Below are 22,602 nucleotides of genomic sequence, written 5' to 3'. Positions count from 1 at the left end.
GTGGAAACAGGAAGAGGAGGAGAGGGGGAGAAAGGAGACAGAGGAGAGAGGATCGGGTGAGACTAGGTGGTGAGGAGTGAAAGAGAGGAAAAGGGGTGAAAGAGGGACGAGTGGACCAAAGAGAATCAAACAAAAAAGAGGTAAAAGAGGACAACAGATGAGCAGCTCGATGTGTCGTGTGCTTGTGCCTGGATGTTAAAGTCCTGCATGTGTGTGTTGTGTTGTGCTCTTTATGTGTTTGTCTACATTTGTTTTGCTTTTCTTTGCATTTTCTCTGTTTCAAAGCTCAGTGCAATCTGTCTTGACTGAACATACTGCAGTGTGTGTCTGCAGACTGTGTGCACGTTCATGCATGAAGCCCCCCTCCACACACACACAAGCACACACACACACACACACACACACACACATATGCATGCACACATGAAATGCTCACATGCAGAGACATGGTGCAGTGCAGGAATGATGAATGTAGTGAAGAGGAGCTGTGCAGCTCACATCCGGGCTCTATGTAACTGTTGAATATCAGTGTGTGTGTGTTTGTGGGAGGTGTACAGTAGTATGATGGAAGCTACAGTGTGACCATCAATCTCCATTTAGAGGCAGGTCCAAACTGTGTTACATACACTGTTGGCTCCACTGAAAGTTCTCCTGTAACTGTTAATCACATCTTTACTTAGTTGTGATTTTATAAATTAACATTCAAATATTTCTGTGAAACAAACATTTTGGACTTAAAAACAGAATAAACAAAAGAATATGTGTGACGGCTGTAGCTAATGCATACCATGCATGCAATGTGTGCTTTCAGCTGATATGGCTGACAACTGGATGTGCGATTCTAGGTTACTGTTCCTCGCACAAGCCGGCAGTCTGACGCGTGCTTCCCCCACAGATGCACATGCTCTCAGCGCCTTATTTCAACCTGTTTATTGTCTTTGTTCACAAGAAAAGCTGCACATATGCAGCTTTTGTTTGCAGAAGACACCCCCCCCCCCATTTCTGCTTCTTGACCTTGCCTTGGAACATTCCAGCACCCCTCCAGGGCTGTGCTTTATGGAGCATACACCGGCTGCTATTGTAGAAAGGGAGAAGGGGGATAGAGCAGACTGAAGCGGGGCTGCAGGGGGGTTATTTTTAGAAATGTGATTGATATTTGGCTCGTACTGTACTTTTTTCTCTGCGACTGGGAGAACTGCTTCAGGCCAGAATCCAATAAAATCATGTACGTGCACACATTCAGGGGTCTGTCTGCACAATGTCGCCTCTCACCTCCTGCTTCCTTTCCATCTGTTCCGTTCATGTTTCTGCTCCTCCTATTAGCTATAGCCTAGGAGCCATCAGAAAGACAGGCCTGGTCTGGTGCAGCCCATCTCTCCTTTTATGGTACAGGATCAGCAGCCTCACTACTTCCACACACATGCATGCATAATGTCTGAGTAAGTGATGCAAATCTGTGGCTCTCTGCAGCTAGCAACAAGCTAGCGAGTTATTATGATAGACTTGAGTCGTTGAAATGAGGACACAAATTATAATTGTTTGCGGAAATGCACTTCACAGTCATTATTTTGTATTTTGAGTGCAGGGTAAAGATAGAAAAGAAGATAGAAATATGTAGTATGCATCAAAACCCATAGATTGTATACATCCCCCCTCACTCATGTCAAAATCACACAAGCTCTCCAACACTCCCCTCTGTTCTAGAGGCCTTGCTCTCGGCTCTAGACTAAATGATATCATCGGTTGCCAGGGATACAAGGACACAGCGTGCAGAGAAAAGGGAGGGTGAGGCACAGTAAGAGTCATACACATAGCCTGAAAGATAAAGGAAGGGAAGCTGAGATATAGGGTATCAAGACTGAAAAGGAGCCTCGATGAAACAAGTAGTGAAGATAGCAGAGGCAGAGGAAGGACTAGCAACCTGTCAAAGGTTACCGGGTGCATCCTTCCTCTCCCCTCTCCCTCCACTCTCGTTTCGCCCTCTTTGTCTAGAGATGGTCAGGTTTTCAGCCGTGCAAATGATGTGTGAAATGATGGGTTTGTGGGGAAAGGAGAGTGGAAAATAGAAGGGAAGAGAATGGCAGCAATACCTGAGGGATGGAGGAGAGGCACTGTCCTGTATTTGAAACAATAAAACCTTCCTGTCTCCTACATCTGTGCACCAACTGACTGGTATTTCCTCATTCTCTCTGCTGTGTGCGTGCTTGTGTGTGTGTGTGTGTGTGTGTGTGCGTGCGTGCGTGTTTGTGTGCGTGCGTGTGTGTGTGTGTTTGCCAGCGAGTGGAGGATGAGCATGTCTATTTAAAGGGATCTGAGACAGCACGGGTCTGCTGGCTTACTATTCATGACTGGCAGCATCATCGAATTCAGACCAGAGTCTTCCTCCCCCTTTTCTGTCAGTGTTCATTGCATGGTAAGATCAGTAACAAGGCTGCATGTGAACACACACACACTAATACACATATACACACACACACACACATCTGAAATATGTGTGGGGGCATGACTCTCGCTCTATAAGGACAGATATGACCTGGGTTTCCTTGGTGACAAGAGCAAGTGAGGGAACAGACAGCAGGTTTTGACGTCTCTTGACACCCGCCCACACATTCGTGTTTGAATATTACACAATACAGGTTAGAAACAGATGCAATGCCATACCACTATACACAACAGATGGTTTTCAAAAAGCAGAAAACGACTTAACCCCTTTTGCACATGTCATTATTTGGCCTTTTGAGCTCCAATCCAGATGTGTGGAGTTAACCCCTATACAGATGGGTTGAATAGCAGAAGCACTGAGCCGTTGTTATGTAGACTCAACTTTGAGCTGCTGTCGACTGATGGCCCCTCCTACTACACTCCTAACAGCGTGCAGCAGGGAGGGCCTCTGGCAGCTGCTGTGTAATTTTGCTGAAATGTTAGCAAAGCCTGGGTTAAAAGCGTAGCGATGAGAGAGGAAAAGTATGTTGGAAATTGTTGCATCACAGAGCAAATGTACACAAAAAAAAACAACACCTAGCCTGTAACTGGAAATGAAGTTGCCAGTCTGACGCAAATTCAACCTGGATGACCAAGATCACAAGCAGAGTAAAGCTTAAAGGAGTGCATTTTAGTGGTGCAGGTGAAAGATTTAAGTGGATGTGTACAGACATGTCAGGGTCTATGGTGCATCATAACATGGACTGCTCCATGCAAACTGTGTTTACTGTATGCTCGCAGTTTTAACATCGAATGCAACACGGAAGCCTTATGTGTCCTCTTCCCACTCTAAAAATAAATCTAAATGCAAAAAGCCCGAAGCCACAGCAGAAAAAGTCGTCTGGTTCCAGTTGCTCTAGCAACTGTTTGGACACGTTGGAGAGGTGGCTCCTGTGGTTCATTCAACACTCACAGTCAGGGTATCACTGCAACAGCCTTACTACGAGCAAGCCTGTGCACCATAAACATGCAACTATTGGTATAGTGATAAAATGATGCACAGCAGGTTTTGTTAAATAGAAGTGTTACCTGTCTCGGCATACACAGCTTATTCTTATAAGAAAAGCGAGCTTTAACACATCAAAAAAAAAAAGAAATCATGCATGAGAAGCACAGAAAAGCTAAGTATTGGATTTTGCCATTGGATGATGAACAAGCATCTGGTTTATATGCCGTTGATGAGTGAAGCAGTAGCTGAGGGACTGGATGGACATGTTCACAACCAAAGCTGCCGGCAAAATCAAGAACTAGAGTTCATAATATTCAATGAGCAAAAGTACAGCACAACCAGTCTCCTCTCTGCACGCCTTTGTTCTAAAGCATGGTGGTTGCTATGGTCCTTCGTCTTTGGGCTGTGTTTCTTACTCTGTTACTGGCTGGCCACTGGCTGTGGTGACTGCTGGGTAGGAGAGGTTTAATGAACAATGCAGCTGATTCGACCACCCAACAGATACAGTGTAGCAGAAGCTACTAACATGAAGAAATATCTAACATAGATGCGTGAAATGAACCTTTTGACGATGTAAATCGCACACACTTTTGAAAGCTGTTTACTCCTTGGTCAGAAGTAAAAAGAATAATTGTATAAATGCAAGAGGAACCATATGTCTCATCTGTGTTTCTTGTCTGCAGGCTGTTTTTTGCTCCCAGGTGTGAAGTGGAGGGCCTCCCAAACACAGACCAAGACTGGTAACCACAGCGTATTTTACTCCACCTCCGCTCTTTGCCACTGTGTGGCTGTTTGCATGCAGGCTGGTTGCAGCGCTCGATAGTGTTTTGTTACACAAAAGCACTGATTGTTCACTTAAGCCTGTTGTGACTATCAAAGCCCAAATTTAGTCACTGAGAGGAGAAAGAGCGGGGTTCTGTCTGACACGCTGAGTCCAAGGAGAAAACACGAGGCACCATAGCAGTTGTGTACATTTAATTTGCATTTAGTGAAGAACAGTGTAATTGAAGATGACTGGACTAGACTTAGATGACAATAGTTTACTCTTTAGGGTCAACAGAAATATCAACACCGCACCACACACTCGCTCTGTACCAAGCAAACAGAATCACAGCCAAGCACAGGTCATATTCATCAGGCAATCAATCAGTCAGTCTCATGCATCAACACACCCACTACCCCAAGTGAAAACACAGGAAGTAAATCCTTGCTTCTACATTCCGCCCCCTAATTATCATAACATAATAATTACTTAACAGAACATAAATATAACAGCAGCACAGAAAATTTCAATGCAAAATATGTCAAATTAACAAGTTGAGCAGGAAGGTTCAAAATAGTTCATTTTCAATGTCTTTGAACAAACGGGTGTTCCATGTGTCTCCAAGTGATTCTAGGCCAGAGGTTCTAAAACCTTCAAAGCCTAAACAGTGTGTGGTCATTGTCTCAAATTATATTCAAAATCAAGTCAAATTATGTCAAACATTCAATCAGGTGTTCTTGGCTTCCTGCAGCAGACACAAGTTGGTAACAGGTCTGTCCTGACAGCCCGTCCTGGTCTTGATCTTGGCTTGTCAAACGAGTCCTCTTTTATCCTGAAGCTGTGGTAGATATTCCTTTGTCCGCCATTTCCAGAACAGATTGGACATGTACTATACTTGTTTCCATCCACGCACTCCATACAATTCGTCCTTTCGAGTACACCGATTTTGATCTGATCTGATTCCACTGTTGCAAAGTTTTCCTTTGAGAAGATTCATTAGTTTCCAGCTCTCTTTCAAGTCCTCCACAGTGAGAAAAGCATGGAAAGTGTCTGACACCCTGCAGCTCCTTGCTAAAAACCCTTTTCTGTTCCTTATCTATCCGACCCATTGTCAGGCTCTGCACATCCATCAGCTTAACAAAGCTTTTCATGTCTATAAATTGGCCATTCTTCTTTGATGGACCCAGTTGGTCTTCAGTGCTGCATTCAGGGAAGTCCAGTTGTAACTGCTGCTTCCATGGCTGATCCAATTTCACCTCAGAGATGCCGTTAGCTGTGATACCGGGATGTTCCAAGTCCACTTCAGATGTTGGCCCGTTAAAAGTCCAGCCCAACATGGTCTGAAGAGCGTATGGCCCTCTATTTTCACTTGAAATCGCATTTATTTGTTCCAATGCTCTAGGTGCATTTACGCCTTCAACAGTTCAGTGTCTGCATCAATTTCAGGTAGACGTATCCCATGCAAATATGGCCATTTGACTAGATCCTGTTTCCGTGATATGTTGCTCCTATCAACAGGCATTTTCTTCTGTGTAAAGACATGAGGCAAGTCACAGTAAAGATCATTTTCCAGACCAGCCACCTCTAGGTCTGACACAACGCAGCATTCCACAACATTATCCTGGCCCATTGTGCGTAAGAGAATTTTAGTTCTTCTTCCTGAAACTTTCAGCTTGTTCATCAGACCTGTTTTACAGAAGGATGCAGAACTGCCTTGGTCCAGGAAGGCATAGGTCTCCACAATCTTATGACCCATTTTAGACTTGACCTTCACTGGCACGATGGAGAGTTTACAGCCATTGTCACTGGCCCCAGTAAGACCACTACTCTGCACTGCTAACGCAGAGCTGCTCACTGCTGTATCTGTATCTACAGCGACTGCTCGTTCTTTCTCTTGCTCCTTAGTCTTTTGATGAATATGAAGCATGCTAGGGTGTTTAGCTCCAAATATTTTACATGACAGTCGCTTCCTACAGTCCTTACTTATGTGCCCTATGCACAGACAGCAAAGCATACTCCATGTTCTTTCAAAAATGTGACCTTGTCATTATGTGCACTCTTTTCTAGTAGAGAGCACACCTCCAATGCATGTTCACCCTCGCAGTACAAGCAGGTCCTTTTGTCCAGTGGGTCCCTTTCCATTTTCACATTGGCCTTTTCATTAATTGATGTTACTCTGATAGCTTTCTTTACTGCCAGTTTTGGTTTGTATTGTCTTTTGAGTATCCTGTATATTTCCAAATACAGGATCAGCTAGAATCCTAGCTTGGTGTTCAATAAAACTGACTATGTCAGGGAAAGCAGCTCTTCAATGGTGTGTTTTTTGGATATCATATGCTACTGTCCTCCATTTGTCTCTCAGATTATACGGCAACTTCTTTATTACTATGAGCATGTTGGCGGGCATGGTAAACTCAGACATATAGTGTATGTCATCCAATGCCTTACAACATCTTCTCAAGAAGAGACTATATGCTTGGAGAGAATTAGCATCTTCTGCTCTAACTGAAGGCCATGAGAGCGCTTTGTCCATATAAGCAGAAGCAATCTTATGTTCATTCCCAAAATGTTCTTCCAACAAAGCTTTAGCCCTTTGGTATCCTCTGTCTGGAATCATTTGCTGACAGCTTCGAACAAGTTCCTGTGGTTGTCCTCTAGTGTATTGTACCAGGAAGGGCAAGCAATCTTTAGCATCACTTGTTCTTTCTTCAACATTGTGCTCAAACGATCTTATGAAGCTATGATATTGAAGAGGATTTCCATCAAATACTTGAATTTCTCTCTTTGGCAAATTAGAGATGTTTTGTTGTCGTACCAGCAGAGCAGAAATCTCGTTTTGCCTTGCCATTATGGATAGCAAATTGTTATTGTCATCAATGACTGGTATCTGAACATGTGGACTGGATGCAAGTTGAGGAGCTGGAACATTATTAACAACATGGTGAGCCGTTTGAAGTCCAGGCGGCCTCTGTTGTACAGTTTGATAGCCATAACCAACGGTAACTTTCCTTTCACCTGGCTTTGTGAAATGAGACTGAGATGTATCTTGACTGTCATACAATTAATAGACACTAGGTGCAATAGCAGCAGTCTCAGCCTTAAGAGCAACATAGGCCCCGCTTGACATATTAAAGTCCATGTCAGAATGTTTCTCTCTGGTGCCTTTCACACTTCTTCAGACTTTTAAAACTTCTATCCGAGCCTGAGCAGCTGCTATTTCCACTTCAAGCTCAAATCTTCCTTTCCTTTTTCTTATTTCGCCCTCTTGCTGATCGAGCTCTTGCTTTTGGTTGAGAAATTTATGACGAGCAAGAAGAGCAGCCATTTCAGCTTCAGCCTGTACACTAGAACACACAGTTGAGGTTGATGTTCTTGAAGTGTCCAATTTTTGACCCATGTTTTTTGTGTCCAACATTTGAGATGCTATCCTCTGGCTGAATGTCATCTTCACCATTTTCCTCCACATTGTCCTTTGTGCCACATCTTGAGACTGGTCTTTCAATATCAGAGAGCCACAGCGTTACATCCTCAATAAATCCTGTGTTATATTTATTGATACTTGCAAACCACAAATTTTGTTTATCCTTTTCAACCTCAGACAACATTTCCTCTAACGAATCATGCAAGGAAATTGTCTCCTTATGTAATTGCATCAATGTGTCCAGTTGGGTTTTAACCTGTGATACATTTTTATCACTCTTCATGATCTCTTTTAAAACAATGATGATACCATTCATTTTATTCACTCTCAATTGGCATTCTTTTTGAAGCTTCTCCAATTTGCAAATAACAACCTTTTCAGTGGGAGTAATTTTTCTTTTCACAGTTTCATTGACATTTGAGCCAGCATTTGATCCACTCATCTTAACATCCAGCAATATGTGTATCACAAAAGTTCAGAGCATATGTCACAATCCACATTTGCTTCATTAATCCACATCAACTTTAGACCTTCAGTGTGCACAAACAAATTATCAGTTTTCTCAGTTTATCTCATGAGCAATCACATCAAACGATAGCCACAGCATCCATTTGCGTCCAATACGCAGCCAAAACGATCATCAGCTGTGTCCAAGCAGGTATAAACCTCACAGCATAAATGAAACAAGTTCTACTTATCTTTGCTGTGCTTTTCACTCGGATTTACTCACGTTCACCATCGAACATGGTTGAATTGTCCAAAGTGCATAAATCCAGTAGAGAATCAAAAGGTCCCGTAGCTGTTCCAGTAGCCGTTTCTGTTGACTTTGTTGTGACTATCAAAGCCCAAATTTAGTCACTGAGAGGAGAAAGAGCGGGGCTCTGTCTGACACGCCGAGTCCAAGGAGAAAACACGAGGCAGCATTGCATTTGTGTACATTTAATTTGCATTTAGTGAAGAACAGTGTAATTGAAGATGACTGGACTAGACTTAGATGACAATAGTTTACTCTTTGCAGTCAACAGAAATATCGACACCGCACCTCACACTCGCTCTGTACCAAGCAAACAGAATCACAGCCAAGCACAGGTCATATTCATCAGGCAATCAATCAGTCAGTCTCATGCATAAACACACATACACACACATACCACACCCACTACCCCAAGTGAAAACACAGGAAGTAAATCCTTGCCTCTACAAAGCCTTTACATTAAGCTGTACATTACTCTTAATGGTATGCTGCCTGAAAACAAAGCTTGGAAGTTTTTTATAAATGTCACAGAGTGTAAAGTCATGAATGCAGATGCACTGACATGAAGCAGAACTGTCTCTGTTTCCTCTGCTGCTGTAATTGGATCTTAACTTGATTATGGGGTCTTTACAGTCGGCCTTTTTACTTCTACTGAGGAGGTTATTGTTAGAATAATGTATATAAATTATCAGTTATGATCTGTCTCTGTTTTGTTTTTTTGTTTGTTGTTCTTGTTCCTGTTTGGAAAGTCAGATTTTCAGTGTTAGTCTTAAATGTTAGCGTCCAGGGATGTGGGTTGGATGGCTATGAGTTTAATTTTGGACAGGGCTTGAATCTTGGCAGAGACTTGAGGTCTACTGAGTGTTATTCTAGTCCAAATGATGAATTGGTGAACTGAGCAGTTTTATGAATAAGCATCTTGCAATAAGCGATTCGTTTTGTTACTGTCAAAGAGGAGGAATTATTCAGAGATTAAAAACTCATCAAACATCATTGGTCTTTCAGGCTGCATGTATCACCAGGCAGAGCTGTACTCTGGCCGTAACGTGTGGGACTCCTATCCAGCTGGAGGACCTAACAGAGGACAATGGGCACCTGTGAACAGTCGCCCCTGGAGCCACTCCCAGAGGTCAGCAACACCTTCCTACACACTTCCTGTTCACCTATTTCTATAAATCGTTCAGTAAACATGGATATACGGTATAAAACACGACCTTGGTATCATAAGTGCATTTCTTGACGCTTTTATTTCGATGGCAATGAATGAAGCTAGAAGCCATGATATAATGAGAGAGCTACTTTATTTATTTATTTTAAATTCACAATTAAAGTAACATTATGCCTGTTTTTAGTGTTGAAAAGAAAATGAACAAATATCTGTTGTTGTGCTGTCATCCTGTTATTTAAATTCAGTTTGGTCACAATCACACTAATCCTCTATTAATTCAACTCATGAAAAAGGAATTTGTGATTTTTGCCATCGAAATAAAGCGCATATTTATAAATCAGTGTGATGACGGCTGGTCAGCAGGTTTGCATTCAGCCCTACATCTAGTAATTAGCAACAAGATCCAGCGCTCTGAGATTTGTTATATGCTCAGACGAGCTATATGTTTTCAACTCGCTGCTGCATTACTGCCATCATTTTCTGTTTCTTCCTCACTGCAGATGCCAAGAAGGGCGCAACCAATCGTATCATCCATCAAACCATCTTTATAATAGGTGAGTCAGTCAATAAAATGCCATTTATTCACCCATTCACTGCCTTTAAATGAAAATAGTAGCTTTTATATTTAAAAGTTTGTGAAACCGCTTGTGAGTTTGGATTTCTGCAGTAGTTGGGGAACCAACTTCAGTTATACTTTCTATTTAAGCAGCAGTAGAATAAAAGGCTGTTCCTATAATCACTTGGCTAGAAAGATTCTATTACATGGTGCTATCGCATGTTTTTTAAATCAGTATCTACACTATGATACCTGTTGCTTAGTGTAGTTGGTCTATTCTTAGGGGGGAAAGATCAGTCAACAATATTCAGGACAAGAGAGGGCACAGACAGCCTCTTCGTCTTTGGGAAGGTAAAGAGCGACTGTTTGAGGCCCAGAATTGGCATCACAACTCTTCACGCTCATTCCACAACCGGGGTTTCACCAACAATGGATACCCACCAGGACCAGGAGATCGCTATGCAAACTGGGACAACAATGTTAGTGAGACCTGCAAAATTTGTAGAAAATATTTTGTACAAATGAGTTCGCAGTGTTTGTGAAACATGATTACGAGTTTGACTTTTCTCTTTCTTTCTTTTCTTTTTTTTGACTAATAGCATGGAGTTCCTCGCCTGCATCGTAACAACAGAGAGCTCCAGTCCCCACCACAGAGATGGCTCCCCTCTGACTGTCAAAGGAATTTTGCGAGTCGAATGATAAACAACAGGCCAGGACCCTGGAAAAGACCGGCCCTCCACCAGCGACGAGACCAACTGCACCAGCAAAGTCCGACTCCACAGCACCCTTTATCCCCTAGAGAGGAGTGTCCGGCCAAGAGGAGAAGGGATTCTTGCCCTGATCAGGTAGTAAAGCATATTTTTCGCTCAGCATCACCCAGTTGGAAAATCCCATTGAGTGCGATGCTATATTTATGCTTCTCTGTTTAGTCATCTCATCCCGGATCCAGGCCTTTACTCGCCCACGCCCCATCACCACCTCGCCACCGCTGCAACCAAGACAGCTGGAAGCCTCTTCATAATAGAGGAGGTCCTAGCCACCATTCTGACCACAGGACCTCAACAACACAGCAACAGGTAAGCATGTGTAATGCAGACGGGTACTAAAAAACCAAACAAACTAGTTGATCATTTCTGATTTCTGTTTTTTGGTTTTATTACAACTTACAGGAGACCTCTAAACTGCGAGCTGGAGCACACGGTTTCATTAATAGTAATCTTGCGGCTGTAAGCCAGAGTGGTGGCAGCAGACCGCTACATCACGGAAACAGAGGGAAGGTGGACCGGAAAAATTTGTCTTCACCAGCAGACCACACTCGTGTGCCTTACAGCCACCACAACCATGATTACCACTATCAACGGCACACAGGCCACACCAGAGTCCTACAGCACAACCCATCGCTACGCCCCGCTGAGGAGAAGGACTCCTGGAGCTATCACCACAAACAAAGCACAGTAAGACATTTACAGCTGGAACTGTTTCCAGGTTGCATCCAAGTTTATTATTACCCGTTCTTTGCCCTTACTTAAAAGCAGTTATTAGTAGACCAATCACATGGAGATACTGAATCAGCACATGACTAGCTGTGTCTATTTCAAATGACTACAGGCCAAAGTTACTTAAAACACAACTTTCTATTCAGTACTGCAAAAATCTAAACAAATATAATCCTCGCAGGAATCTCAGCGCACTCATCAAAGAGTCATCATGAGGGATCCAGCTCTGTCCAAATCTTCAGGAGCTGACTCTCCCAAATATTCATCTTTCCTCTCCGGTTCTAAAGATGGAAATTCTACTGCCAGCATCCCACGAGCTCTGACCAGTCCCTCCTCCTACAGAGTGGGCATCGGTGGAAAAGATTCATCAGTCATTCATCAAAGTAATCCTGGCCTCATCGGACAACAGAAACTCCAAGGAAGTCCTAATCACAGCCCAAGACCGAGCCTGATGTCTAGCCCACCAGTTCCACCTCACACTGCTCCGAAATCTAGGTTTCCAGATGTCAAACGCAGAAAGACCTCGCAGACTCTCTGCTCTCGACAGTCCTCTCACACCAGATCGAAAGCAAAAAAGGCCAAAAACAATTTGGAAAAACACCTAAAACCTGATAAGCTGGTGAGAAAAGAAAAAAAAGGTGATTTTCAAAATGCAAAGAGAAAGGGTGAAGAAAGAAAAAGGCGTAAGAAGAAAGAGGAAAAAGGGTTGCTTGAGAGCAAAAAGAAGAGGGATAAAGCAACAAAGAAGGACAAGAAGTTCAACTTGAAAAGTGATATCACAGAAAGGAAAGTGTTTTCTTCCACCTCCGTTTCCAACTTCACCAGGGAAGTCAAATTTGGGAAAATGAAGAGGACAACTCTGTCGCCAGAGAGTCAAGGAGAGTCATCGCCCAAGCAGAAGCACGGGATGCAAAGTGAAATGGCAGAGAGGGCACACACACCATTTACTGATTCTCCTCGTTCCAGCGTCAGTCCCCCACATCCGTCGCCCAAATCTGAGGAACGCAGAAAACCCAAGAAGAAAAGTTGTCCCCCAAAATGTTCAGCCAATGAACACATAATACAGTCTGTTCCTACAGATATCTGTCCCAACCAGACCAATAAGAACCCCGTTATCGTCCTATCCCAATCAGCAGACAGGAAACATGTGAAGTCTCATGATAACCTTCCCTCGTTATTATTTAAAGCGCTCGCACCCCTCACTACATCGTGTTCTGTTAGCTTAGAAAAACCCATCCAAGTCAAAGAAAGTGGGCAGGGAGGGCTTCTAAATGCACCAGACCTCCAACCCGTGGCTGTGATGGGGAATCTGCAGGAAATAGGAGACAACCTTGCAAATACTCCTCCTGTTCTCAGCTGGCAGGGATCTCCAGTATCCACTCTGGGAGAAGATGAGGAAGAGCTAGAAAAGGGAGTGATAAGTAGACCGGTCCTCCAGCCCAGCCCCACTCAGTGCTTTTCTCCTCCTGTTGAGAGTGAGAGTTTTGAAGATGTGAATAAAGAGTGCGGTGAAAGTACCGAATCTTCCCACAATGAGGTGGTAGAACTCTGCCACACACCTTGTGTAAGGGAACAAGTGACTGAAGATGAAAATGAAGAAGAGGAGGACATCACTGGAGAAACTTCAGGCTCTCTTCTTACTGAGCTTTGCCACCATAAAACAGGTTTGGACGATGTCTTCAAAAGCCTGGCAAACTTTCTCGGGGGCCAGCGGATCTCGTGTCGGGGAGGCCCATTTGGGGGCCCTCCTTCTGGCACCGTTAGAGGAGTGAAGCATTCATCTTCTCTGGCACTGGGGCCAGAGATTCACTGCCATGAGCCTCAGGATTTACCCTCCAAATCAGATCTGAGAGCAACTGCCAAACCCAGTAATGAATCATCTATTCACACTACCTCAGACACACGTCCTACAGATCTGATGGACCCCATCATGGATGCCCCAGTGCAGAAGGAGCATGAGGAGCTTAAGGTTGATTCGACACGGAAATCAGAGGATAAAGATACAGAGATCCTCAATGAAAAGACGGAATCATCTCTTCTGGATGGGTCACTGAGTGCAAAACTGAGATTGACTACAACCCATTCAGCTTCTTTCACCAGCCTCATCAAGGCTGCCTCTACTAAGGAAGAAAGAGGAAAGACTGAGGAGACAAAACACATAGGTAGAGGCAGGAAAAGAAAACAAAATATGAAGGAAAGAGAAGGTGTAAAAGAGATCAAGATAAAGACTAAAGAACGTAGAGACATCCATCCTAAAAATCCAGCGAGTAAAAGAAGTAGTTTAGAAGAGTGTGATGTTTCATCCTCGGTACGGGTCATCTCCAGAAACTCACCTAGACCTCTCAAAGGTAAGAAGAAGGACCGGATTCCTCAGGAAAATCAAACCCAGCGTGGCAAAGACACCCGGAGAGAAAAGGAGAACACTGGAAAGACTGGGGGAAATAGACAGAAAAAGAAGACAGGAGATGTTGGTGTGTTAGAAAATGAGACCTCTTCAGCTCCTGCAAACAGGAAGACGTCCTGTAGCTCATCTTCAACCATAGCAATCAACACATCCAAATTATGTGTGTCAGCACCAGTGAGTAAACCCTCATCATTGGCTCCGGTTGACCCCCTGAAACTGAAAGCGCTGTCCATGGGCTTGTCTAAGGAGCTGAGGATCCTCTTGATTAAAGTCGAGAGTGCTGGAAGACAAACATTCAACATTTCTGAGGTTGAAGGGCAAAGAATCCCACTTTCCAAGATCAGCATTGAAAATACCGGCGCTGAATTGATAAGAGCTTGCAAGTAAGTACTCTAACAAGGATACTGCTGGTCTGGTCCCCTTTTATTTATTTATTTTTGCACATTCAAGGGGAAATTAGAGCAGGGTTTTATTGATACCTTTTGTGTTTCGTCACTCTGTCACTTTTTCCAGGGGGACAAAGGTGAAAGGAAAATTCAAGGAGTCTTTCCTGCTTCCGGCCTTCTCTGTTAAATCTAACATTGGCGTTGGGGTCCCCATTCCTCGGGAAAAACTCAATCCTCCTACGCCAAGCATCTATGTGAGTCCACAATATTGTCATCATTCTAGAGATTGTATTCAGCGTGAGGGTCGGTCGATCAATAGGTCCATCACAAATCTGAAATATCTCAGTAACTGTAACGCATTAACATAAAACTTCCATTTGTTTTCTCCTAAGATAAATTGTAATGACTTTGGATGTCCCTTAATTTTTCATCTCACCGCAAAAAAATTTAATTATTCCAATATTGTGACTGAGTAATTGCAAAAACCAATAATTTTTCCCATCAGCCTCAGCTGTGTTTGGATTTTTAATGTAATTATCCAACGCTAAGAATTTAAGTTCATGTTCTGATTGACATATTGTATATTTATACAGAATGACATGGTGATTATGGTTTTATAAGCATCCATTTATCTACCATACGTATTTAAGATCGTCAGCTCCTTTTGCCTCTCAATATTTTTCTTATACAAATAAAAGCACAGTTCTGCCATAATTATACAGTATTATTATTTTAAATGCTTGATTTCTTGGATTGTCTTCTAATCGGCAGCAGACAGATGTCTTGTCATAGCCTTGTTTAAAGACATTAATCGCTTTCCAAACCTACTGCTTGTAATTTTTTGCCTTTTTTCTAATTGCATCCTTTGTTTCTTTTTGTCTGTTTTAGTTGGAAAGCAAGAGGGACGCTTTCTCCCCAGTTCTGCTGCAGTTCTGCACCGACCCCAAAAATGCCGTTACTGTCATCAGAGGCCTTGCCGGTTCTCTTCGCCTCAGTAATTTTACACACTGCACTCCATTTACTCAAATAACCAACAGCATTGGTCAAATTCCCTTCACTCTAGAGGAGATATTGGTCATTAATAGCACATTTTCTTTGAAAATGATCATTCAAGTAGTAGTGAAAAATAAGGGAAGGGGGGGTTGTAAATGAAGCCTACTGTGAAACCTATTTTTGCTGCAGTAAACATTCAGATTATCTTAGGTTATTGTTTAATGAAAATATTCAAAAGATTATATTCTCCGTCTTGTAATTTGTAGAAGATTCAACTTTTACATTCACTGCAGGAACAGAATGAAAATATAATGTGGAGTAAGAAATTATCTGTGTAATCTGTCATCTTTTTTATGTTAGACCTCGGTCTGTTCTCGACCAAATCTCTGGTGGAAGCCAATGCAGAACATGCTGTGGAAGTGAGAACTCAGGTCCAGCAGCCTGCTGATGAGAACTGGGATCTCAGTGGTTCAATTCAGACGTGGCCGTGTGAAAGCAGCCGCTCACACACCACCATCGCCAAATATGCCCAGTACCAGGCTTCCAGCTTCCAGGAGAGCCTACAGGTAGGCATTGTTCCTCATGGGAAAACACATGAACACACAAGCACATGTAAGGTTTACTATGTAGTGCAGGAGTTAAAGGGCCAGATGTAACTCATAAATGTTACTAAATGTAACTCAGTGTAATGTGAAATAAATGTAACTACCTCCTTAACGTTAAATAATGCTGAATTTATTACGTATTCAAGTTACAAACATTACAGTTTCACAGAAACAGCATGTTTGTTTGTTTCTCTGTTATAACATAAATCCTTTAAATTTATCAGGTAATGAGAAAAAAACACATAACTCCATCAATCAACGATCAAACTTTTCAAATCAAAAGGGTTTTGTCAAAGTTAAAATGGGCTTGATTAGTGCATTGTGGGAAATGTAGTTTTGGTCAAAGCACACTTTTGTCTTTGTTTTTAGACAATAAATGAACAAGTTAGTTAGCCAATGAAGTTTATCAGTTTATCAGACTTATTATTATGTTTATGGCCAGTGATATAAAATCAGACAGCAAAGAATGGCACAAAATGATGGACACTTTTACCATTTACTGATGTATCAGATTTCAGATGTTGGCTAACTTGTCAGCTAAACTCATGTAGATGTGTTATAGGAAGAGAAGGAGAGTGAGAATGAAGAGGAAGGAGAACAAGCCAACTCCTCAGACCAACTGACTGCCACAAAAGCTGCTCAGACTCTAGGGAACACCAAACCTGCTCCCGTCTTTAACAAACAGAATGTTAATGGCAGTGGCACACCCAGGTTAGCCTGAAATTGACATCTATCTGCATAAAGAATTCATGGTTTTACTAAGTTGGCAATCCTCCACTCAGACTTTCTTCTTCTCTCCAGCTCAGAGCAGAAAACTGTGGGAAAGGTCATTAAATTTGGGACCAATATTGACCTCTCTGACCTTAAAAGGTAAGTTTGTTGAAAGAAAAATCTGCACATTCTCAAATCCAATTTCCACTGCATCTTACTAGCTCGACTTGGCTCTTTTTTACTTACCTTTTTGTGCTTCTCCATTTGGAAAAATGCACTTAAAGAGTGAGCCATGTAGGTACTGAAAGATTTCAGTGACACTAGAACAGTTTTGTTCTGATATCCATTCAAGTCAGGTCAGTTAGAGCCGGTACCTCATAGAAGCAATGTGGACAAAATGCATCCACGATGTTGTTACGTTACCCAACATATGTGTTCATAAGGTGGAAGCCCCAGCTGCAGGAGCTGCTGAAGCTGCCGGCGTTCATGCGTGTAGAATCCAGCAACAACATGCTCAGTCACGTGGGCCACACCATCCTGGGCATGAACACCGTCCAGCTCTACATGAAGGTGCCGGGCAGCCGTACTCCAGGTCAGTAGGCAGGCGTCCGACAACAACCGTCGGTGCCTTTTTCAGATGATGGACGCTGTTGGGTGAATAAACTGTTTGCGCGTCTCCTCAGGTCATCAAGAGAACAATAATTTCTGCTCGGTCAACATCAACATCGGTCCGGGCGACTGCGAGTGGTTTGCTGTCCACGAACACTACTGGGAGGATATCAACAAATTCTGTGAGAAGTGAGTGAAGACATTGTTTTTACCACGACAAATACAAGAAACGGTGCTTGAATATGATAATTGTTTTTCTTCAGGCATGGTGTAGACTACCTTACGGGGTCCTGGTGGCCAGTCCTAGAAGACCTCTACAGTTGCAACATTCCGGTTTACCGCTTCATTCAAAGACCAGGAGACCTGGTGTGGATTAATGCAGGCACTGTGCACTGGGTCCAAGCTGTAGGGTGGTGCAACAACATTGCCTGGAACGTTGGACCACTCAACTGTAAGATGAGGATAAACCACAGCTCAAAACCTGACTGTTATGAGCTTGTGACACTTTCAGTGTCACAAGTGTTTGTGTTTTTTCCCTCCCCCAGCGTACCAATACCAACTGGCTCTGGAGCGCTTCGAGTGGAACGAGGTGAAGAAGGTTAAGTCGATCGTTCCCATGATACACGTTTCCTGGAACGTGGCTCGCACCATCAAAATCAGCGACAGAGATACCTTCAAGATGATCAAGTGAGAGTCCGTTAGTTTGTGTCTGCGTGTGCGAGTTTGGGTGCGTTTGTTTATGTCTTTCACTCTCCAACTCCTCTCAGACATTGTCTGATGCAATCCATCAAGCACATCCAAATTCTGAGAGAGCAACTGGTGAATGCTGGGAAGAAGATCTGTTACCAGAGCCGTGTGAAGGACGAGCCGGCCTACTACTGCAACGAGTGTGACGTGAGTACCTCTTCCTCCTCCTCCTCCTCCTCCTCCTGCAGCTTGGCTCTACGTCCGTGTTTAAATATGTTCGCAAAACGTGCTTTGACCTGCGTTTGTGCAGGTGGAGGTGTTTGACCTGCTGTTCGTCACCAGCGAGAACAGCAGTAAGAAAAGTTATGTGGTGCACTGTGAGGACTGCGCCCGAGCCAAGAGCCCGTTGCTGGCGGGGGTCGTGGTGCTAGAGCAGTACCGGATCGAGGAGCTGACAAAAACCTACGACAGTTTCACGCTGGTCAGTCTCTCTTTCTTGTAATCTTGTAAGGTAACAATAATGCTGGAGATGTCTTGTGTCATTAACTATCCTCCCCCCCCCCTCTGCAGGCTCCATCACCCCTATCGAAGTGAGGACTCCCCCTGGTGTCTCTCAGCCATAACCAAAACTCTCAATGGCAGCACAAATGTTGCCTTCAAGGCAATCTGTTCCTGAAAACACTCTGTGAATCAGCCAATCACGTTTACTCAGTATTGTTTACATCACACAATAAGGTATGGATACTCAGCAAATCCGACTCTAGCTCACCGTCTTCCCCATACCAGCTGCTGATTGGACGTGTGTTTTGAAATAGAATGACTAGACTGGTACTTCTTATGAAAAGCATTTCAGATGTGTACAAAAAAAAAACAAAAAAAAAAAAGATATGTGAGCACTGCTAGCAATGAAAATCAGGTTATACTGTATGTTCAACGGACACTGCTGTGATTCAAAAGCGTCAAGTAGCCGGTTCTGTGTATTAATTCAGGTACTTTTATGCAAAATCAGTCGAACTTTTTTACACCAATCTAGTTATTCTATGTGTCCATGAATTCGCTGTTATTCTGTTGTACCAGCAGGGGAATGGCTTCACAGGAGAAGTAGCTGATTGTCACATCTGGTATCGTGTTGGTTCCTCTTTTTGTTTGGTATTCAGGTAAACGACGACATTTGGAATTCTTGTCTGTATAATCTTTGAGGTGCTATTCCAATCTTATTTATTCTTTTTAGATACTTAAAAAGTTTTACCAGCCTAGAAGTACACCACATTGGCCTTGTAAACTGTATTTAGAGAAGAGGTAATTAGAAGAAACACCCACAATTAAGATTTTAATGTAGGTATATTTAGAAGAAAGAAAAAAAAACTTTTATTAGTTTCTCTAAAATACGGGTTTCGTAGAGGACTAATTTGGTTTCATTCTTTATTTAAGATCAAGTATATAGATGGAAAAATTCAATGTATTGTTTTCCAGCTAAGTATTTGATGATGTGGTTTCTTTAATACACAGACAGTGTTTTGTTTTTTCCAGAAAGGGAAAACATCCCAGTTTTATACCTCTTTCGTTACGATCTACTTGTTTATAAAGAAAATAAATAATTGTAAATTGTGAATGAATTCATGGGATGGTGTGCATAGGCGGGCGCCAGTGGGGTCACCATTAATGTTTGTGTCGGTGATGAGCCGTTCCGGACAAAATCCAAAGAGACACTCGTTCAGGATCTAAAAACACAAAAGGAGCATTGTCGCCATGCCTACGAGGCTCAGCTCTATGCGTTGCCAGTGGTTCAAATGTTAAAGTTTGTCCAGTTTGTTAAAGAGCACATGAATTGAGACAAGAAGACAAGACAAGAAAGCCCCCAGTCATCACTTTTGTGTCTCATGCTTTGTCTCAGGTCGACATATATCCACTTTTGGCTTTGGTTGTTCAGATTAAATGCTGACAAACTTAATCGGCCGGAACGAAGTTGTTACTTGAGAGTTTAAAATGTCTGATAAAAACACATCTACTAATCAGGAATGATGTTGATTTAGATTTTGTTTTAGAAAGAGAAGAATTGTCACCAACACACAGTAAATTTATTCATTTCGTAGTGAAAAAACAAAGTGACTGTCACTCTTTACACTGGATTGTATTCACACACAACTACTTGGCTGTAAGGGTTAGGCCCGTTTTCTATGATTTGAATAAATGTTTGGAGGTAAGCATTTAAATGAAACCCCCACCAGTGACTTCACAGCTCTCACCCCCGCCCTCATTGGTCTGTGCACACCATTTACTGTACATATTGTATTTGCTTTCAGGATTGCTAAGAAAGACTGATGTGGTTTTGTTCTCAGTTCAAATTCACATTTTGTACATGGTTGAACTTGTCCACCTCGGTCACTCGTTTTTGTTGTTGCTATATTATAATAACTTGCCCCATAAAAAATATCCTGTTTCACACGAGTTGAAATTACTGCAATGGGAATTTCCTCCCACTTTTATACCTCTTTTTGTTGTCAGTTTCTGTTTTTTGGATGACAGAGGAAATAGAAAATGTAAATTGTGACATTATTTATACTGTACATGGTTGTTTTCTTATATATTTATTGCATATCAAAGGGTACTTCTCTTGATAAGGGCCTACAAGGTATTTTAAAAATGTAGTATGGTCACAATGTGTGGATAGGGGAAGTGCAATCAGAGGGCAGTTTAATATTCATGGTGCTAGACCCCTCCATGGTGCTAGACTCCTCCTTGCCTCTTATTACACATCAGCATATAACTGTAATGTACGAACAGAAACGCCAACAACCCGTTTGGTGCTTAGGGCCATTTCAGCACAGTTGCTTGTAACAGAAATGGAATGATGTCTTTGTACTGTATCTAACAGATTAATACAAAATCTTTTAAAAGTCTTTTTTTCCATTGTGTGACATTCATAACCTTGTGAGGCATTAGTGGTTTTACAATGAGCGTTAGCCGTAGTTGTAATTCTTGACACTTTTACAGAGACTTTTAGAGATGTGACTTTTGATGATGTCCAGGTTTTGTTTTGTTTTTTCCTTTATGTCTTGTCCTCATTATGAGCATCATTTGAAGGGTGTTACGATGCTGTTTCCTCTCGACTCGTTTGATTTATGCTGCACTTATTGTTTTGAAAAGAACTCGCATAGAAGAAAAACCTGAGCCAGACCTGTCTTAAATTCCTCTGTGATATTTCTGTGACATATTGTATTGTTGTTCAAGAAAATAAAATGTTTTGATAAATTAATCACCAGCGCAATCATCACCTTTGTGGAGAGAGAAACCTGGTTTGGAAAGACTGTCATTTTAATTTTTTTTTTTTTAGATTTTGTTTAGTTCGGCCTGCAAAGTGAAAGCAGCCATAGCTCAGAAAACATGCTGCTGCTGCCTCGTAGTTCCAGTAATGACCACTAGGTGGCTTCCATGGCCCAGCTTGCCCTCAGAATCCTGACACCACCTCCTCAAAGCAGCAGGTTGCATTCTCCATTTCCTGCAGTTAAGAAACTCAGTCATAAAGTAGAATGAGAGAACAACAAAATAATAAATGAAACCATACAGAGTCCAGATATTACATTCATCAAACTAACTAGCGAACTGAATACATCAAGCAAATAACGTTAATTTCTACAACGCATCATCAATTACACACACTCCTACATGAGCGAGCCAAATGTTCCTTTCTCGTTGCTATGTTTTATCATATGTTTATACGTTGATCTCTGGGGTTAGAAGACGTAAACTGAGCTGCAGATACAGGAACATCTCAACATAGAACGTGGACACAGCAACGGATATCCCGCGTCCAAGGACAGGAAGACAACTCTTCCTTTACCAACCCCCCCCCCCCCCCAGACATTGCCATTCATACACAAACAGCTCGCTGTGGCAGAGCTAATGACAAAATCACCCTCTGCTTCTGCATTTTCTTAACCTGGGGGCACCAGGGCAAGGCACTCTTTGATGGTTTGTGCCTCGTGCCGTGTCTCGATCTCTCAGGGGAGCGTATATATCTATGAAACAAATAAACAAGGATGTCCAAAATGGAATGAAAAAAATGAGACTTCATATCAAAATGCCGTTTTCACCCTTTGAACTGAGCCCCTCTGGTTTCTTATCAGTCCCATGATAGCCTCTTTTCCCCACCAAATTAGTCAGTGGCCCCCCTCTCCTCATTTCCTTATGTTTTCTGAAAGAGAAGCTCTGTTTTTCATCAGAGGGTCAGGAGCCAATCCTCTGTCATGCCTGAGATTCAGTTTAAGCAACACCAACTTGTCCTTTACCTTTTCATTTTGGAACTCTGAGTCATGCCTTCTCATTGTTCACATCCTCCCCCAGCGCCGGCGGTAAATTCTGCGTGCTTCAACATCAATATAAAACCAACCAACCTCTTTTGGATGTTGAATCTCACCTCATCGGTGTTTGACAGCAGAGTAGAGAAAGTCCTCAGTGAGGCTGTTGTGGATTGGGCTGCGTATCCTTACTCCTCTAATCTGTCAAAATAAACACCCTTCCTCCCTCCCCCTGGTTCCAGGGGTTATCACCCTCAACTGCCTCCCTGCCCAGACACCAACAGCTGCCTGAAGCACAGCTCAGCCTGTTTTCTGTGCAGA

General features: G+C 42.6%; 1 protein-coding gene across 3 annotated transcripts; it reads left to right on the top strand.

Moving 5' to 3' along the window:
* The first annotated feature begins 2 nt into the window (after positions 1 to 2).
* On the top strand, positions 3 to 21,239 carry kdm6bb (lysine (K)-specific demethylase 6B, b). Of its 3 annotated transcripts, XM_068332064.1 has the most exons (23): positions 1,189 to 1,225; positions 1,324 to 1,386; positions 2,278 to 2,413; positions 4,114 to 4,170; positions 9,374 to 9,497; positions 10,037 to 10,090; positions 10,376 to 10,571; positions 10,692 to 10,937; positions 11,022 to 11,168; positions 11,262 to 11,546; positions 11,770 to 14,375; positions 14,506 to 14,632; positions 15,267 to 15,372; positions 15,732 to 15,937; positions 16,539 to 16,687; positions 16,778 to 16,846; positions 17,131 to 17,279; positions 17,371 to 17,485; positions 17,560 to 17,747; positions 17,842 to 17,983; positions 18,064 to 18,190; positions 18,294 to 18,464; positions 18,554 to 21,239. In XM_068332064.1, the coding sequence occupies exons 2-23, from the start codon at positions 1,384 to 1,386 to the stop codon at positions 18,575 to 18,577; spliced, it is 5,427 nt and encodes a 1,808-aa protein (XP_068188165.1). In that variant the 5' UTR covers positions 1,189 to 1,225; positions 1,324 to 1,383; the 3' UTR covers positions 18,578 to 21,239. The 3 variants fall into 3 exon arrangements, with proteins under 3 accessions (XP_068188166.1, XP_068188168.1, XP_068188165.1); XM_068332065.1 differs by lacking the exons at positions 1,189 to 1,225; positions 1,324 to 1,386 and adding an exon at positions 3 to 140; XM_068332067.1 differs by lacking the exons at positions 1,189 to 1,225; positions 1,324 to 1,386; positions 2,278 to 2,413 and adding an exon at positions 19 to 140.
* The last annotated feature ends 1,363 nt before the right edge of the window (positions 21,240 to 22,602 follow it).

Source organism: Antennarius striatus, chromosome 13 (genome assembly GCF_040054535.1).
Source record: "Antennarius striatus isolate MH-2024 chromosome 13, ASM4005453v1, whole genome shotgun sequence".
NCBI lineage: Eukaryota > Metazoa > Chordata > Actinopteri > Lophiiformes > Antennariidae > Antennarius > Antennarius striatus.
Note: the sequence above shows the minus strand (reverse complement) of the source record. Positions and strands in the feature narration are given on the sequence as shown.

What these genes read in the sequence shown, in the direction of transcription:
- kdm6bb (XM_068332064.1), top strand. An exon ending in CCAAACACAGACCAAGACTG is followed by an intron (nt 4,171 to 9,373) that starts GTAACCACAGCG and finishes TTGGTCTTTCAG; the next exon opens with GCTGCATGTATCACCAGGCA. An exon ending in CTCCTACGCCAAGCATCTAT is followed by an intron (nt 14,633 to 15,266) that starts GTGAGTCCACAA and finishes TGTCTGTTTTAG; the next exon opens with TTGGAAAGCAAGAGGGACGC.